This window comes from Lepidochelys kempii, chromosome 1 (genome assembly GCF_965140285.1).
Source record: "Lepidochelys kempii isolate rLepKem1 chromosome 1, rLepKem1.hap1, whole genome shotgun sequence".
Classification (NCBI taxonomy): domain Eukaryota; kingdom Metazoa; phylum Chordata; order Testudines; family Cheloniidae; genus Lepidochelys; species Lepidochelys kempii.
In genome coordinates, this window is record NC_136380.1 from 22,022,524 (window position 1) to 22,041,718 (window position 19,195).

At 41.4% G+C, this 19,195-nt stretch overlaps 1 protein-coding gene across 11 annotated transcripts in view; it reads right to left on the reverse strand.

Annotated features, from left to right (window-relative positions):
- Positions 1-19,195, reverse strand: part of DLG2 (discs large MAGUK scaffold protein 2) — a 1,468,504-nt gene that overhangs the window by 676,763 nt on the left and 772,546 nt on the right. Inside the window, exon 1 of one of the 11 annotated variants that reach the window (XM_073336203.2) lies at positions 8,736-8,861. The exons of the other annotated variants lie outside the window; for them this stretch is intronic. Within the exon in view, the coding sequence (XP_073192304.1) occupies positions 8,736-8,813 (78 nt within the window). The 5' untranslated portion in view covers positions 8,814-8,861. Of the gene's footprint in view, positions 1-8,735; positions 8,862-19,195 lie in introns of those variants that run through there. 11 annotated transcript variants of the gene reach the window in all.

Sequence of the window (19,195 nt, forward strand, 5' to 3'; positions counted from 1 at the left end):
TGATGGTATTCAGTTTGCAAATTAATTCCAATTCTGCAGTGACTCCAACGTGAAGCTGCAGAACTGGAATTAATTTGCAAAGGTGACATGAATCAGTATGGCAATTTTCCCTTCCCCTAACTCCAGGTGTTCACTCATGAGTGAGTTACAATTTGTTTCCTGGTCTTCTTTACAAGAGCACAACTGCATTCTTTCCCTTCCTCAAGGCTGGTGGAAATTATGCAAGATATCCTTTAGTGAAGAGGTTTTAAAACAGGGAGGTGGATTTGTTACAAGGATAAAACGTTATATAGGAGGTTGACTGCAACCAAGTAGAAAACATGTTTTGCCTTTAACCAGGGCTGGATTAATTCTCCTGTGGGCCTGGGGCTATTAGATTTTATGGGGCCCCTGGGAGTTTGGAGTTGGGGAGTGAGAAGGGGTGAGCTCTGACCAGGGATGGGACAGCAGGAGGTTTGGGGTGTGGTCTCTAGGTGGGAGTTGTGGTGCAGGAGGGGGGTCTGGGCTGGGGTAGGTGTGCAGGAGGATGTGCAGCATGTAGGTTCTGGCCAAGAGGCACTTGCCTTAGCCCTGCTGTGCCGCCACCCAAGATAGGATTTCTGCCTGCCCTGGCTCCGTGCTGATCTGCTTCCCGAGGTGGCCGGCATGTCTGGACCATAGGCAGAGGGGTCAGGCCGCTCTGCATGGTGCACGCTGCCTGTGCCCACAGGTGTTGCCCCCGCAGCTCCCATTGGCCATGGTACCCAGCCAATGGGAGCTGCAGAGCTGGTGCTGGGGGTGGAGGCAGCGTGCAGAGATTCCCTGAATGCCCCTCACATAGGGGCCACAGCGGCAAATCAGCGAGCCAGTGCTCGCAGCTCCAGCCCTGGGGGGGTTGGGGTACTGAGGCTCGGGGACCGGTGTCTGGGCCACGGCACAAAGACTTGGCATGGGCTGGATGAAAAGAAGCAGCAGGCCGCATCCAGCCTGCGGGGCCCCACTTTGCCCGAGGCCCTGGACTGCAGCCCCTAAAGCCCCTGCATTAATCCGGCCCTGTCTTTAGCGCAAAGTTCTAAAGAAAGGCACTGGTGTTCTGTGGGTTCTATTGCTCCTTTGGAACCCCAGTGAAATCATCTGGGCAAAAAACATTTTCCCCACCCTACAAAGATTCTCCCCCGGCCCCCCCATTCGGCACTAGGGCAAACACAAGCCGTTCCACAGTTTTTCACAAAAACTAGAGCGAAAGAGAGAGTGAGCAACTTTAGAATAGCCAACAGTTAAGGCACCCACCTGGGATGTAGGAGACCCAGATTCAAATTCCTGCTTTGAATGAGGCATGTACCAGCCCTGACTACTGGTAATTTTTGGAGAGAGGGGGGCCTCTCCCTCTGGTTTTTAATAGAAGTTCCATCCTGGACCCAAGAAATTTTCTTGATAAAAATTTAATCAAAACTGATCCTTTCCCATACCAAATTATGTTTTGGACAAATCAGAATTTTTTTTAAACCAGAAAAGCTTAGTTACAAAATTATAATCAGCTTTACTGAGGACCGAGCAACTACTGGAAGGTCCAGGTTAGCAAAATGTACAAGCAGAGTAACTAAATATTGAAGAGAGATAATACTAATTAGAGATAAGAGAACCTATGTCCTAAGTTGATGTTTTATTAATTTTGTTCATCTGAATTGTTTTCCACATTTCTCGTGTGTATGGTTTCTGTGCTTTTGTTGTGAGTAAATACTGGTATGAATTAATCTCTCTCACTTATCTCAAGTTAGCTAGCTGGAGAGCTGCTTGTAAATAAAAAAGGGTTTAAGGGAAGATACATTGCCCTAATTTGGCCTACTGTTAAGGCAAGTTGCATTAAAAATAAAGGTACAGGAGAGAGATTAAGGATATACACTCTGCCATGAAGAATCAGTTGATAAAGGTAATAGAATAGCACTGATGTAATATACTTAGACTACTGTAAGGCATTTCACTTGGTACCACATGACATTTCGATTTAAAAAACCTATAAAGATCTAAAATTAACATGGCACACATTAAATGGAGTCAAAGCTGGATATCTGATAGATCTCAAAATGTAACTGTAAATGGAGAATTGAGCTATGTTTTTAATGGAGTCCTACAGGGATCCGTCCTTGGCCCTACACCATTTAATATTTTATTAATGACCTGAACGAAAACAAAATCATCCCTTGCAAAGTTTGCCGAGGACACAAAAATGGAAGGAGTGGCAAATAATGAAGACAGTTTCACTGATACAGAGCAATGCAGATTACTTTGTAAGCTAGGCGCGAGCAAACAATGTGCATTTTAATACAGCTAAATGTAAACGTGTATATCTAGGAACAAAGAATGTAGGCCATCCTTAGAAGCAGCGACTCTGAAAGAAGATTTGGTGGTGTGACACTCTGGCCAAAAGGGCGAATACAATGTTTGGATGCAGAAATAGCGCATTGGTGTAACCCCTGCTGGAATACTGTGTCCAGTTCTGGTGCCCACAATTCAAGAAGGATGTTGATAAACCGGAGGAGGTTCATAGCAGAGCCACAAGAATGATTAAAGGATTAGAAAAGATGCCTTACAGGGATAGGCTCAAAAAGCTCAATAAATCTAGCTTAACAAAGAGAAAGCTAAGGGGTGACTTGATTACAGTCCAAGTACCTACACAGGGAACATTTAATAGTGGGAGCGTCAATCTAGCAGAGAAAGGTGTAATACAATCCAATAGCTGGAAGCTGAAGCTAGACAAATTCAGAATGGAACTAAGACATTCATTTTTAAGCGTGAATAATTAACCATTGGGACAATTACCAAATGCTGTAGTGCACCATTGGCAATTTTTAAATCACATACTAAGATGGTCTCTACTTCAAAAGGAATTATTTTGGGGAACTTCTATGCCCTGGGTGATACAGAAAGTCAGACTACATGATCAAAATGGTCCCTTCTTGCCTTGGAATCTGTGAATCACTATTTAGTCACACCACTGATTGTATTCTATAAACATTTCCAAAGACTGCTAGTGCATTTCTAGAGAATTGCATTAATTACACACTCCAGCTTTATCAGCCTTTTTTAAGGAAATATTTTTTCTGTCATTTTGTAAATACCTACATGTTTTGTTTTTGTAGCCAATCCTTAACCTCCAAAAAAGCAAAAGTACAACCAGTACCAAATACATCATCATACTTCAATACCAAGGTCCTGATCCAAAGCCCATGGAAGTCAACTAGAAGGCACTCATTGCCCAAGATGTGCTTTGGATCACGTTCTAAGTGCCTTACTTAAAACTAGAGTTGTCAATTAATCACAGTTAACTCAAGCGATTAAAGCAAAACAAATTAACTAGATTAAAAATAATCGGTTGTGATGAATCACGAGTTTTAATTGCACTGTTAAACACCAATTTAAATTTAAACACCAACTATTAAAAATACCAATTTAAATTTATTATAAATATTTTTGGATTTCCCCCCCCACTTTATGCTGCTTTACCTGGTGAGGGTCGTGGCGGAAGCACGAACATTAGGGAGGACAAGACCTCCCTTTCCTCCACAACAGGTTCCAGCTCCTCCTGGGGGATTCCCTAGCATTCCCAGGCCAATCAGGAGATATAATCCCTCCAGCATGTCCTGGGTTGGCCTCGGGGCCTCCTCCCCATGGGATGTGCCTGGTAGAGTTCCAACAGAAGCTCCTTATCAGGTGCCTGAAGCATCTCAGCTGGCTCCTCTCGAGCCAAGGAATAGGGGCTCTACTCTGAGGCTCTCCTGCATTGCTGAGTCCCTCACCCTGTCTCGGAGAGTAAGCCCAGCCACCTTGTGAAGAAACCTTATTTCCACTGCTTGTATCTGCAATCTAGTCCTTTTGGTCATTACCCAAAGTTCATGACCATAGGTGAGGATGGGGACGTAGATTGACGTATAAATCGAGAGCTTCATCGAAGAACTCGACTCCCGCTTCACCACCACGGATTGGTACTGCGCCCACATCACTGCTGCCGCCGCACCAATCCACCAGTCAATCTCACGCCCCCACTTACCATCATTTGTGAAAAAGACCCCTAGATACTTGAACTCTTCCACTAAAGGCAGCTGCTCCCCGCCTCACCTAGAGAGAGCAGTCCACTTTCTTTCAGGAGAGGAGCATGACCTCCGATTTGGAGGTGCTGATTCTCAGCCCAGGTACAGTGCTCACTTTATATTATTTTCTTTTACAAATATTTGTACTATAAAAAGATAAAGAAATGATAATTTTCAATTTGCCTCATACAAGTACTATAGTGCAATCTCTTTTTCATGAAAGTGCAACTTATAAATATTTTTTTACATAACTGCACTCAAAAACAATGTAAAATTTTAGAGTTTACAATTCCATTCAGTCCTACTTCTTGTTCAGCCAATTGCTAAGACAAACAAGTTTGCTTACATTTACGGGAGATAATGCTGCCCACTTGTTATTTACAAGATCTCCTGAGAGTGAGAACAGGCCTTCACATTTGCACTATTGTAACTGGCATTGCAAGGAATTTACATGCCAGATATACTAAACATTTGTATTCATACTTCGACCACCTTTCCAGAGGAGATGCTTCCATGCTGAATTTAAATTGGTATTCAATTATTGATTAAAACGGTGATTAACCACAACTATTTTTTAATCTCGCGATTAATCATTTGACAGCCCTACTTAAAACCTTTTACTTCAATGGGAATTCATAATGTTCAAAATCTGAACATATTTCATTTTTATTTATAATTCCACCACTCATTATGTAGCTGTTTTCTTGAGAAATTCTAAATCTGACGATATCTGCATTTTATATACGTTTATATAACATCTGCTCTGTCTTCGTGATATTATGAAGCATTCTCATGAAGTGGCTCATATTGTGAACTACAGGAGAGAGGTTCTTAGAATTGCAAAGGCAATAAATAAGAGCACTTCAACATTAGAAAAACAAGAAGTACAAGTCATTTGAAACAAATATACTTTTTTCTTTACTGCCTTTTTGTGAAAATTCATCACTTTATGTACACATTTAAGAGAATAATAGATTTTTTGATTTGGTGGGTGAACTGAAAAACCAGAAAAATATTTGGTTAGTTTCTAACAAATTGATTTTTTAATTATTTTTTCCTCACCAAAATAAAAATCCCAGAAAAATTTAGACTGTGTCCATTTGAAATGACATTTTCCACCAGCAATGTCAATTTGAATCAATATTTCATTTCTAAAACGTTATTCTGAATCAATGTTTTCTTTTGAAATTGTCATTTTGAAATGAAATGTTGCCATTTTTTGTTTTGAAAATGTTGAAATCAAACGTTTCAACATTTAAGTCTTTGTGGATTTTTTAGTTTAGTTTTTTCAGCCAAAACTGTACACTGAAATCAATCCAAACAGTTTTGGTGCCCCAAAAGTTGATTTTTGGCAAACGTACTATTAAAAGAAATTTCACTGGAATTATTGCTATAATAAAGTGGCCCCACACAAAGTAATTTTCTTTTAAAACAAAATATAGTATGACAATCAGAGTATCTTCCACTCCACTGTGTGCTGATCTTTAGTTTTCGTCTTAAATCAAATGGATTAATTGCTCAGTTACCTTTCTGCACCACTTCCAGTCATTTGCAATACTTATTTTTACAGCTTAACCACATGAAGTTAACATCTCTTGATTTTTGCTTGATTGCAGTTTAATGAGAAAAATTCAAATTATCAATCAAAGGACTTGTCTACATGGTAGGGTAACATGCTCTATGGGGATGTGATGCACTATGGGGGGTGTGATTTCCAAAGTGCACTAACATACTGCACATTAATTAATTGGTCTCCGTAGAACCTGCTGGTACACACTAAAAGTTCCGTATGTAGTACTGTTTCAAACACAATTATTTGAAAGCGAACCAGCAGTACATCCTCAAAGTACTTTACCATCTTTAATTACACAAGTCTCACAGGCAAGACCAATTGTCTTAAGTAACCTTTTCTCAATATTGGCAGTCTTCCCTCTTAACTATATAACGATTTCATAGTAGCACTAGTAGTAGTAATGTAGTATCAAGAAGTCCCCACCACGCTAGGTGCTGTACATACATAAAACTCAGTCCATGTCCAAAGGAGTTTATAGACTAAAAAAATACAATTAATTATTACAATTTTTCAAAATGCCTCTCTTTATCGAAGAGAAAATTGGAACATTTTTAAGGGAAGCTAGTGGAGGTAGACAAGGATTATCCCGTTTTTTACTCATGGAGAAACTGAGGCTCAGAAAGGTTAAGCCTGACATCTGAAATGTCAGACAGAGACCATTACAGAGACCAGTTCTCCCAGTTTCTAGTGCCTGGACTTAGACGACAAACCATTATCTTTTTTCTGCATACATTTGCTGGTAAAATCTTTGGTTTTAGATTATTATATTGAACGGCTCGTTACTAAAAGTATAGCTAATTTAAATGGTGCGTGCGCACAGAAAAATATCAACTCTGTTTTCAGGTAAAAATATTTGAACAAGGCAAAATGAGCTAATAGTTATATTGATTATTCAATTGAGCAGCGCCAATAACATAAACCTTACCAAAAAAAAGTCAGACGCTTTTTTCATTTACTTATTGTCCGTCACGTTTTCAAATAATTTTTTCCCTGCTACCAAATTACTGGACTGCAGATGTCAGTGTTTATCAGTTTCCGATCATCGCTAGCGTGCAAGAGGAAAACCTACATGCCATACTAGGCCGTGGATTTCCTCCTGCCACTGGTACATCATGGTGATTTATGAAAGGAGTTCTAAGTCACTGGAAGCACTGCGTATGGAATGAAGCCTGAAGGATGAATCCTATCCACGGCAATAATCAAGACAAAAATAAAGATGAATGAAATCTGAGCACAAGCATGGTTCTGTATTTTGGTTCCTAGGAAATTCCAGTAGAGAACGTACTGGCCCAGAGCTCATGTAAACATTTCCGCACAAAACTCTCAAACATGAATACCATTGAACCCAGTAGGGTTCACAACTGCCTGATAGAAGTCCTTATAGAACTGAATAGGGATTAACCCAACAGGTTTCTACAAAAGCTATTCTATAAATGACTTAAGAATCTAATAGGTAGTGATAGGTTTACTATATTTGAATATTATTTTAAACTAAGCAATAGAATTCTATAGCAGGAATGCCATTTTCTATTAAATTCAATTGTACTTTTCCATAGAGGTTCAATAAGATTAAAAAAGAAAAAGTACACACACTTGTTTTATATAATGCATTCTAGACCAGCTTTAAAACTTCTGAATCGTGTCTCTGTCCAATGGATACTTAATCCCTCAGCTACCATTTTGGGGTACGGGAGGGTGAAGGCTCCCATGGGAGGAGGTAGTCAAGGCTTACTTGTTGGTTTTATTTCTCACTCTCCCTCCCACAAACAAAACACACCTAGCACAGGAGTTTATATGGTACCACAGATGGTTGCTTTAGTGAGAGTAACAAAAAAATGATAAATCCCACATTAAAAAATGGAATTTGTGAGCACCCCCATAAGAATGAGTAAAAAATGATCACATGACTAGGATTTCGAGATAATTTTCTAGGATGTTGATGTTTAAGGTACAATCTGCCATAGCTTTGGTGCTGTGCATTTTTGCCACCTGGAATCTTGGAAAGAGAGGGCAGTCTCCCCCCAGAATCATAAAAACAGTTTACTTCTGGTTATCACTTGCTCCAGGTAAAGAGCGTTTTCAGCTACCAATGAATTCAGATGAAGGAGGATTGTGCATGCTGGGTCTGTGATTATATTACAAAGAAATGCCAAAGAAATAATAAAGAAACCTTTTTATGAATCCTTTTACTACATCAAAGAAAAAAGAAAGCAAGGGAGCCATCACATGAGAGTAATGAAGGCAACTTTACCGCTGTACAGTTCAATCGGTTGTCCCCAACCTAATGCTCAGAGTTCTAATTTTGGTGAAATCATCCCATTTTAAAAATGGTGTCTATCATTCTGTTAATTCACCACAAAGATGGACTACAGATCTTATAAATAAATACCTTCTATGAATCAAAATGGAAGACTTATTCCCAGTGCTCCTAACTGTAAATTCTAACACATTTTTAAGTTTTGTTCTTCAGGGAAAGATGACAGAGGCATCTTCGATATGAGGACTTACAGAAAACAGCTGGTTAAACAGTCACACATTTTATAAAAAATGATCTTATGACAGATGTAAAAACAGAGTAAAAAAATAATGCTAGAAACCAATGACTAATGGATACAATGTTAGCCATTTATTTTTAATATAGCTACTTCCTATTTAAATAGGAGGGATTCAAGCTGCAATACAGCATTTCAACAAGTATCATGAAATAAAATCCTCAATAATTTTAACACTTAGCATATTCCGTTCTGATTGGTGCCATATTAGATAAATATATACAAGCAGCAAAAAGCAGTCGTCGTTTCAAACCCTAATGTAGTCATAAAAATAATGCAGCACAGCAACAAGTTTACTGGAGTGTTCCCTGAACCAGATGTACAGCTGTTTATTTTTTCAAATGAAGACTTTGGAAATGATTCTCTCTTCAGCATTTAAACAAACTGACAAGCACAGAAACATGAATCAAGAATGTTTGCATGAAATCACATAAATAGTGATAGGTCATTTTCAGTTTATTAAAAAACCCAATCAGATCTACTACAGTATGTAGCAGGCATCTTACATGAGAGGCAAGGCTAATATTCCCACCAAGAACATACCTTCTCTATTTTTGCTTTCCTGGCATTATGCACAAACCTGCGTCCCAGCTTCTTGGCATACCAAATAGAGGCAAACATTGTAGTGATTGTTCAGATTTCAGTCTGGATATGCAGCACAATAAACTTCCACCAGAGCTCAAATACAAGTCTAATGATGGTAAAGGTCTCACTACTACGCTGTTGCTTTCTCAGCTCCTCTCATAGTGGTTTCTGAAAAACCCTGTATGGCCAGTCTGCAGGTGTATTTACATACTGCCAGCAGGAGGTCCAGGGTGAGGCATCTTTGCATCCAGCTCACATCCAGTCGGCTAAGTGCCTGTCTGCAGTTCTTTAGCACTGTCACCACAAACTACATGTGTGTCAGTATGAAAGGAAGCTGCAGTAAACTAGTGTAGCAGACAGCTCACCTCCTGCTTCTTGTGTTCTGAAATTTAACTCTTTGATTCTTTTTCATTTGCTAGTATGCACTGACAGGAACAACAGTTTCAATGCAAGATACACAGTACCACAGGTTAATCAAAAGGGGCAGAAGTGCTGATAGAATAGGAATGCATATTCATTATTAGATGAAGGAACAGGTGTTTTACATGGCCAAATGCAATTAAAATATGAAAGAGAAATGAGTGAACTGATTCACTGATCACACTGTTGTAAGTTGTATATATTTCTCTCCGGTTTTTCAGTTGACAAGTTAAAAAAACATAACATCCATTCAATTTATTTCCTGATACCAAATGTAGCTTTAAGAGATGTAAGACTCACTTGAGGATCTTTGCTATGTGAACTCATTCATTATGAAACAAGAAACTGACATTCTTAAATTTGCTCTTTAAGTTCTGCCTTATCTCAGCTTTGTTTGCTCCTCTTCCTTTAATCACTAGTTATTTTACATGGAGCGGTGAAATGCTTACAAATGCTTATTTTTTTACACAAAAACAACAATCTGCTGCTTTCCTTTTGCCACATACCTCGGTTTTAACCCTTCCATTTGCTTTGCTGTTAAATTCTCTGTTAAGCATTAGGCAGAAATATATCCTTTTTGGCTGCAGATTTAAGAAAAACAACCAGATGTTCTTCCCAGCCAAGGGCAGTTTTCAAGCCATAAACTTACAGGGTTTCCAGCAGGGCTTCACATTTGATATTAATTAGCATCATAGGACAAATCCCAGCCCAGGCTCTCCCCGTCCCAAGGCTATAGAAGTGCTAAGAAGTAACAGAACCATGCAGGGGTAGAATTTGTGGAGCCCACACCCAGGAATTACTTCTGCCCCGCCATGAGGGTTGGGACAATTCACGATTAGCAGTGACTGGCTAGTAAGCCGACTGTTAAATCGTTCCAGTAGCTACTGCACTCCTTGGAATTAATGCACAAGAGCTTCCATGGAGATGGACCTAGTAAAGCTTCAGGGCCTAAGAGTTTGGGAAGGAAAGGATTCCTCCCCAGTTTAAGACTCCCACACACAGCCCAGCCACATGCTGGTGTCCACACCAACTCCCTGCGCCTCAGTTTTCTCACCTGTAAAATGGAAATAGTGATACAGACTCCTCTGTAAAGTGCATAGAAATTTTCACAAAAAACTGTTTTTGGCAAAAAATTCAGGTTTCTTGGGAGGTTTTTTTTTTTTATGCAAACCTGAAAGATTCTAACTAAAATTTTAGTGTCTGGTGAAATCTTTGGGAAACTTTTTTTTTACACTGCCAACCAATTCTAATTAATTTAATTAATACCTAGTTAATCCGGTCAGTCCTAACATTACAAGCCAGGTCATCAGAAAGATTGGGCAAAAACTGGCATATCTGGAGTGAGGATGTTGAAAGGGAGTTACCAGTCCCATAGTACCGTTCTCCTCTCCCCGCCACCCGCTGGACTCTAAAGAAAGGATAGTTGAATCTCCAAGGTGCAAAGACTGATTAGATTCCAGTGCTGGGTTTACAATGGCATGATGCCCACACTCAGAAGGGGCCCTATCGCCCAGACAGTGACCCTGTGTCTCCGCACTCCACCTCGAGACCCTGCCCCACTCAGCTTCTTCCCCCAAGGCCTCGCCTGCTGCTTGTTCCTCTCTGCCCCCTCGCCCACTTCCCCTCTCACTCTTCTCCACCCCCTTCCCCCCATGTGAGCTGTGGGCAGAGTCTAGGGAGAGAGAGGCAAAGTGGGGGCGCGGCCACAGGCCAGGTACTAGGGCTCACAAAAAAGATTAATTCAGCCCTGATTACATCAACTTATAATCGGGGTGTGCTACACAATGCAACTTGGCATCACAGGAGGAGGGGGGTATGCAGAGTGACCCAGCTTCAGGGGGTATACATTGTGAGGTGAATCCTCCTGGAAAGGATTGTTAACCTTCATCAAAAGAACAATGCCCTGGAAGAGTCTGCAGAAAACTGAAGACCTCATATTTAAAAAGGAGTAGCCACGGATCAGAAAAATAGAAGGAAGAAAAAGTAATGTCACTCTGATGCTTTTTAACCAACACTATAAATTTTCATGCAAATTATAATCCTACTTGCATATATACACATATACTGGAACATTACTCCCCCACCAAGTTTTAGACACCAAAAAAGTATGCTTTGAAATTGCTTGAGTACTATTCCATGTGAATGTATTTCTTCATCTTTTTTAGAGAGAGAGGCAGAAAGAAAGCCACTATTTATATAGAATTTACAGTATTATTCTTCTGTATGCACAGCTGCTTATAGCCAGTCAACAGAGGAAATCCAAGTTCAAAGACAAATCTTATTTTCATGCCTTACTGCTGGCTTCATTAGTGGCATTACTGATCTGTTATTCACAAAAATATGAAGTAAACAAAAGCCAAAATTGCAAAGCCCCATTGAAAGGAAAAGAAAATTGTTCACTTAATGAAGAAAAACAAGGCAGCATAGTAGAGAGATCATTTCCTCCATCGACCCAAAAAATTAGACACAGGAGGGTAAAAGAAATGGAAGAATTATAAATGTATTTCTAAAACTCAAAACCACATATATCCCAAAAGGTATACTAAAAGAAATGGCCAGATTATAAACCATTTCATTACAGTTCCTTCATAAACTAAGCATTCAGAAATAGTCAAAAGTGGGCTTAATGGGATTTGTACCTCTCGATTTTTTTTTAATTTTTTTTTTTTACTGTAACTATAACAAAGCCTTGTTTTACAGAGAAGTTACAAGCTGTACTGCTTTAGAAAACTGGAGCTCCCAGCTGTGGTCTGTTCACAGGAGGAATAAGTACTATAGGTTGATCAGTGAAATGCTGTGTTCAAGGACAGACAGGTGGATGTGATTGTGTAAGACTACAATTGCCAATACGAGATAATCAGTTAAGAGCAAATTTTACAAGGGGCTTCTTGCTGGGAATGAGTGGGTGCTTTCAATCAAATGTTCACATGTATACCATATATTAAATAGGATTCTCAGGATTATGTGAGCAGAGTTAGTCTGTAGACAAATCTGTGGATGCACAAACAAAATGAAGTGGTTGATTGCTGCCTCTGATAAAATCCTATTATTCTCATGACATCACCTGTAGTATGAAATAAATGGCAAGTGATGCTCAAAGTATTGAAATAGACAATTATTTCAAACACCTTGCTATTTGTTGATATACTTCATTTTTGACTGACAGCCTCTTTTTTCATTTTTAATAGTTCCATTGTACTTAAACAGCACATATAAAGCAGTGCAGCTTAGCTCGAGACAGGGCATTCATCTTCACTTGTTAAGGGATGCACAAGTGGTGATGTCATCCCCACTGTGGTGAATATACATGTCATCTCTATAGTAAGTGTGTGCGCACGCAGTGTAGAAAATAGCCTCTTGCGCTCCTGCCAGCGTGTGTTTATTCAAACACACACAATAGACAAAATGTATATACATCACAGATGAAGTTGATAATTAAAAATAAAGTTTAGCCATATAATAAAGCAATTTCTATAATAATATTAAAACAGCCATATTAGGAAAAGGTTAGCCATTTAGGGCCTGGACAGATCCTGAGCATCTGCTACTCCCAATGAAGCTTTAATTCCCATTCACAAGTTAAAGGAGATACAATTAGGGCTAGTATAGTAACCCCAGCCCTGGGTTTATCAATTCACATCAGGCAGAGCAGGGTGTGAGGAGAAAGAGAGGAAGAGAACAAACCAGGAGATTTCAGAAATGGATTGGACTGATCGTATTCAACCATCAGTTTTCCCTCCTTGAGAATGCTATTGTTCCAGCTGATCTTCCAATACAACAACATCATGTTGTGAAGGGTTATGAAAAGCTGTACTAGTCAGCGCACCTAGAAGTGCTTGTGCCACTTATTTTGAGAGCCCAGCTCCTAGATGCCTACCTCACACAAAGGCCAGTGTAGACAGCAGCTCTGGAGAGCATTTTCAGAGTCTGGTTTCATTGCTATATACAGGGTTCTTACAGGATGACCTCTCCTCCTTTCTATTATAAACAGCATTTTTTCCTAGACATGCCCAAAGTGACTATGTCTGCCTCAGCAACTGCAAAAACCCACTCTGCCTTATCTACAAAGATTCTAAATTCCTCATGATCAGAAAGATAGAACAATGATTAATAATGATACTTTGCACATCTGTAAAGTCTTTCACTAGAGGAGCTCAATAGTTTCATGAACAAATTAAACTTTATCACTGTCAGATTGGTATTTTATAGATGGGGGAAATGAAATTGTTTACAGGTTACATGATTCATCACAGGTGATGTAGCAAGTCAGTAGCAGAGTCAGGAATAGACCCCAGGAGTTCTGATTTACAGTTACTTGTTCTAACAAAAATGAAAGAGGAGGTATGACAAAGTGGGGTTTTCCCCCTTGTTATGTTGTACGTGAGTCTTACTGTTTTGCATGAATACTGTGCGTACCTCAGTTTCCCTGCGTATTGAACCAAAGCATAGACAGTGGGAATAATGGTGTGTCACTTTTGCTGAGGCCCTCGAGGACAGGGGAGGCTGCCCAGCTGCCTGCATATAAGCAATGGACAGTGCCCTTCGTAACCTGAGAATCAGGAAGGGGATGTGACCAGGTGACATTTTGCCCAGGAAGCAAGACAAAGACCAGGAGGAGGGGCAACGGGCATGTCGGGGGATGGGCAGTGGGGTCCAGTTCAGTCTCCTGTTTGGGACCCAGAGGAGGGAGTCCAGGGGCTCCACACCCTGGATCCCCTCAAGATGGGCTTTGCTGGAAATTCCCGATTTCTGTGCTAACAAATTCTGTTCTACACTGTGTTCCTGTCAACTAATAAACCCTTCTGTTTTACACGCTGACTGCGAGTCACTGCTGAATGCAGAATTGGGGTGCAGGGCCCGTCTGGCTTCCCCAAGGTCCCATCCAGGTGGACCCGCTGCGGGAAGTACATGGTGAGAACAGGGATGCTGAATGTTCCAAGGTCTGACCCAGGAAGGCTATAGCTGAGGAGGCTTTTTGCCCTGGACAGCGTGCCCTGAGGGGAGTCACGCTACCCCAGAGTCCTAGCTGGCTTCATACAGAGCTGTTCCAGAGCACTGGGCCTGTGACTCCGTGACAGAAGGAGAAGGGAAAACAGATGAAAGGAACGTTGGAGCAAGAAACTGGAAAGCAATAAAGATGAAATGGTGGATGCTGAGGAAGGCAGTGGCCCATTTTCTTCTTTTCTTTTTCATTTTCCTGGCGCTAACTCCTATAGCCCTTCTCTTGTGCCGGGTCACTTTGCTCTAGAGATTCTCGCCTCTGAAACTCAACTACAACAAAGGGTCATAGAATCATAGAATATCAGGGTTGGAAGGGACCCCAGAAGATCATCTAGTCCAACCCTCTGCTCGAAGCAGGACCAATTCCCAGTTAAATCATCCCAGCCAGGGCTTTGTCAAGCCTGACCTTAAAAACCTCTAAGGAAGGAGATTCTACCACCTCCCTAGGTAACACATTCCAGTGTTTCACCACCCTCATAGTGAAAAAGTTTTTCCTAATATCCAATCTAAACCTCCCCCACTGCAACTTGAGACCATTACTCCTCGTTCTGTCATCTGCTACCATTGAGAACAGTCTAGAGCCATCCTCTTTGGAACCCCCTTTCAGGTAGTTGAAAGCAGCTATCAAATCCCCCCTCATTCTTCTCTTCTGCAGACTAAACAATCCCAGCTCCCTCAGCCTCTCCTCATAAGTCATGTGTTCTAGACCCCTAATCATTTTTGTTGCCCTTCGCTGGACTCTCTCCAATTTATCCACATCCTTCTTGTAGTGTGGGGCCCAAAACTGGACACAGTACTCCAGATGAGGCCTCACCAATGTCGAATAGAGGGGAACGATCACGTCCCTCGATCTGCTCGCTATGCCCCTACTTATACATCCCAAAATGCCATTAGCCTTCTTGGCAACAAGGGCACACTGCTGACTCATATCCAGCTTCTCATCCACTGTCACTCCTAGGTCCTTTTCCGCAGAACTGCTGCCTAGCCATTCGACCCCTAGTCTGTAGCGGTGCATTGGATTCTTCCGTCCTAAGTGCAGGACCCTGCACTTATCCTTATTGAACCTCATCAGATTTCTTTTGGCCCAATCCTCCAATTTGTCTAGGTCCTTCTGTATCCTATCCCTCCCCTCCAGCATATCTACCACTCCTCCCAGTTTAGTATCATCTGCAAATTTGCTGAGAGTGCAATCTACACCATCCTCCAGATCATCCTGGCACTAATGTAACCCTTAAATTATGGGCTGCTACTGCTTGCAATTTGATGTACTGGTACTATGCAGCATAATAGTATAAGAGAACAAGGAAAGTTTTAAACTTAGCCAGTTCTCTCTCCTTTCCTCTTTTATTTTGTTAAGCCTTGGAGTGGAGACAAACTTAACTATGGTACTTAATTTTGATTTTAGAAATTGATTTTCCACTCTAAAATCTGCTGGTGCTTGGGAAACTCTAGCGAGCCACACAATTAACATTGCAAACTTTAGCAACCTTTTACAAAAACAGAAAACCCAACAACTTTAGTAACGCCAGTTTTGCTCTTACCTTTGCCTATGGTTCAGCGTAAGTTTGTCAAAAGTACGCAAATAACTTCAAAAATTTCTATCAGAGAAACTTGTTAAAGTTTCTCTCAGCAGTTAAAGTAAACAGTACAAAATAAAAGTGGCACTGAAAAACCCTAAATTTACCATTAAACTGCTCACATTCTTGCAACAAATGAAAGTAAGGAGTATACTGTTAACATCAGACTTGTATTTGTATGGTGAAATAATAAAAAATAATAAATATAATAAAACCCCCACACTTTATCCTTGAGGAGGGAAAGAGAAAGAATAAACCACACATGACAAATGCTAGTCGCATATGTTGCTAGGGCACTTCTTGGAAAGTACTCAGACACAATGGTGATGAATGCCATGTATAAATGAACAGAATGCAATTAATTTCAGTGAAAGGAGGCTCATACTCTTACCATCTATGTATCTATGTTAGGACGTATATGGCCCCCATCACTGAAATATCAGAATGCCTCACAATCTTTGACATATTTATCCTCACAACAACCCTGTGAGTTAATGCAGTGACCGCTTTGGCTAGCCACCTGAATATATACTGGGGGGTGGGGGTCAGGCAGGACAGTATACGGGCAACTAGCCCATATGTCCGTGGTGCTACTGTCAAAACGTGAAGGTAATTGTAGAGACTCTGATCAAATCGGTGTGTAGTGGGGCAGCTGCCCCACACAGGAGGGAAGAGTTAAAGCAGGCCAGAGGGAACCTGCGCAGTTAGAGGAGGGCTCACTAAGCGAGCCAATTGGGAGGTGGCTTGTTGCAGCGGCCAATCAGGGCCAGCAGGGGCCATTTATAACGACTTCTCAACAGAGCAGAGAGAGTCTCTCCTTGGCCTGCTAGGGAGAAGGACTGGCTGCCTAGGAGCACTGTGGCTAGAGCTGTGCTGGGCAGGGTAGCAGAGCAGAAGGAGCTTCCGGCTCCAGACCGAGGCCCTGGAGGAAGGGCAGATAAGGTGCTAGGGCTGCCTCCACTTGCCCTGAGGGAAGTGACCAACACAGACTGCAGTTTGCCCCTGGAGCAAGGGATTAGGCTGGTAACCGTAGCAAGCCACTGAGGCAAGTGGCTGGACTATCGACTGCTGGTTACCCAAAAGAGGGGGAGACAGCTGAGCGGGACACAGCCGGAGGGCTTTGCTCCAGAAGAGGACGCCATGGCCCGGGGAGTGACGCGGGTCACAGAGTGGTGGAGACAGAAAAGCGGGAGTAACTGCGAGCGAGACACCACTGGAGGAGGGTGCCCTGCGGAAGGACTTGAGCTAATTCTAGAATGGCCAACAGGAGGCGCCAGGGTGGTGAGTCTCACACCATTACATGGTGGAATAGGGGCCAGTGTAATTGCCATAAAAATCAGTTTGTACCTCTTTACCAAGCCACCTTCCTCGCCTCATTTGAACCCTTCCTAACAAAGCTACAACTGCACTGCATACAACTTTGCTCTGTCATCCATGAGAAGAAAGTCAATCGAACAGAACCATCACTGGTCAAAGAACCCCAAGATTTTTTTGGTGGCTGAAATTGTCAGGTTATTTATCAAGCTTTCTTCATCATAAAATCAGAACATTTGACCAGCTCTAATGCTCACTGGCAGTCTAAATTGTATGGGTCATCAGCCTTCACCTGGGCTCCAAGCCTTTGGAATTTTAAAAAACTCTCTGCTCTGTGATGGTATTTCCAGGCAATAGTTTACTTTTTATTTCTAAATTTCACAGATGAGCAATCCACCTTCATCCCTTTGCCAAATCAGCTATTGTCACTCCAGACACTTCAACATTCCTCTCACATGGCATTTATGTGCTAAAATGGAAACAGTGGAATGACCTCGCTACCCTTGAAACCGGTGGAAAAGCCCCTAACAAAGGAGGGAAGAGTATCATAAAAGCAGGTAATTGGTCCTTGTTTCCCTACCACCCCGGCAATATCGTAGTAGCTTTTCACTTTCCATGTGTAGCTGTTGCCGAAGCAGAATGCAAAACAGATAAGGGACAGTTTGACCCTGGCTGGACACATTTTGAATTAAAAACGCTTGGCTTGCCATGATCAATCTTTTGCTCTTCACACAGGACTGTGCCAGGATAAACAGCTCCACAAAGCGTGGTAACATGTTAGCCCCTTAATCTGGATGGGTCTTGGGAAGGAGGTGGAAAGGAACTCTGCTTTCTGCAGTGGGTTGAACTAAAGGTGCTATCTCCTTGCTTCAGTTTCACAGAATCAGGCAGAAAGTAATGTGACAAAACCACACTCCTAAATGGTTCCGAGGTGACATGGGAATACCTATACAGCATACAAGAATAATCACCTGCAGTAATTAATAATAATAATCATCACCTGCAAGGCTGCCTTCAGAACCATTTAAAAAGAATGATTCTCAATGTCATTGTGGGCCAACAAGAAATGCAAGCTTAAGGGAAGGCAAGGTCCAGTTGCTCTACCACCTAATATGACAGACAAAATTGTCCACTGGTTAATAGAAAAATTCTCTTATTTCACCAAATCGGACTGGGCAGAGATCAGAGAAAACATTTCTCAACATCTGAGACAATGAACTGCTAATCTGACACTCCCTCAGTGCCAGCATAGAGGCTCTTCCAGTGTTGCAAACTCTGCAATTTTATCACTAGTCTCATGGAACTTCATGTTATTTCAGAAAAGGCAGCTGCCAAAATCAAGCGATAGGACAAAGATTGCAGTTTTCATATTAAAAAAAAAGTTTCTAGCCCTCAAAGCTGATGGGAAAAGCTTGAAAAACATGACTTGTGTCACCTAAAGCCTCAGAAGCCAAATAAAAAGAAAACATAACTTATTCCTGTTTCGGTTTTTTAAAGTCACCAAGTTTGAAGTCAATTCCTGCTTTGTTGGGGTCTGACTCATGAGTTTGAGCATATGGAGATGACAATATTGCTCTGCCCTGACCAATGCTGGAAGCCCAAGAACAGTGGGTTATCACAGCCATGATCAAAAATAAAAAGTGTTAGTTTCATAATATGCAAATTAGCAAACATGGTGACCTTCAGGACTAGGTGGATGTTCTAGTCTTTCAATGGTGTTTGAAGGTGAAAACTCAGATCAAGGACATATATCACCTTTGCAGATGCCACCTACACATCAGCTGTGAGAAAAGTCACCACCTCTCATCTTTTGTTTTAGTAGCAGGTAACATGGAACAAAGGAGCCCTGGTTCATTCTGCTGGATTCAGAGTTAGAGCTATGAATGGATTTGCTGTATTAGTTAGGGGTTAAATCTTAAAAGTGACAGATTATGTGCAGCAATTGCATGAGCATACATGGTTAAGTGGGTGCATAAGATGCCTCTCACCCATTCTTTCATGGCTGAGCAAGGGTCTCCCAGATAGCGTGGACAGATTTCTCCTGTGCTCTTTGGAGTACTAGCCTCTCCACACCATCACATAATCCAACAAACACACCAAAGGGAA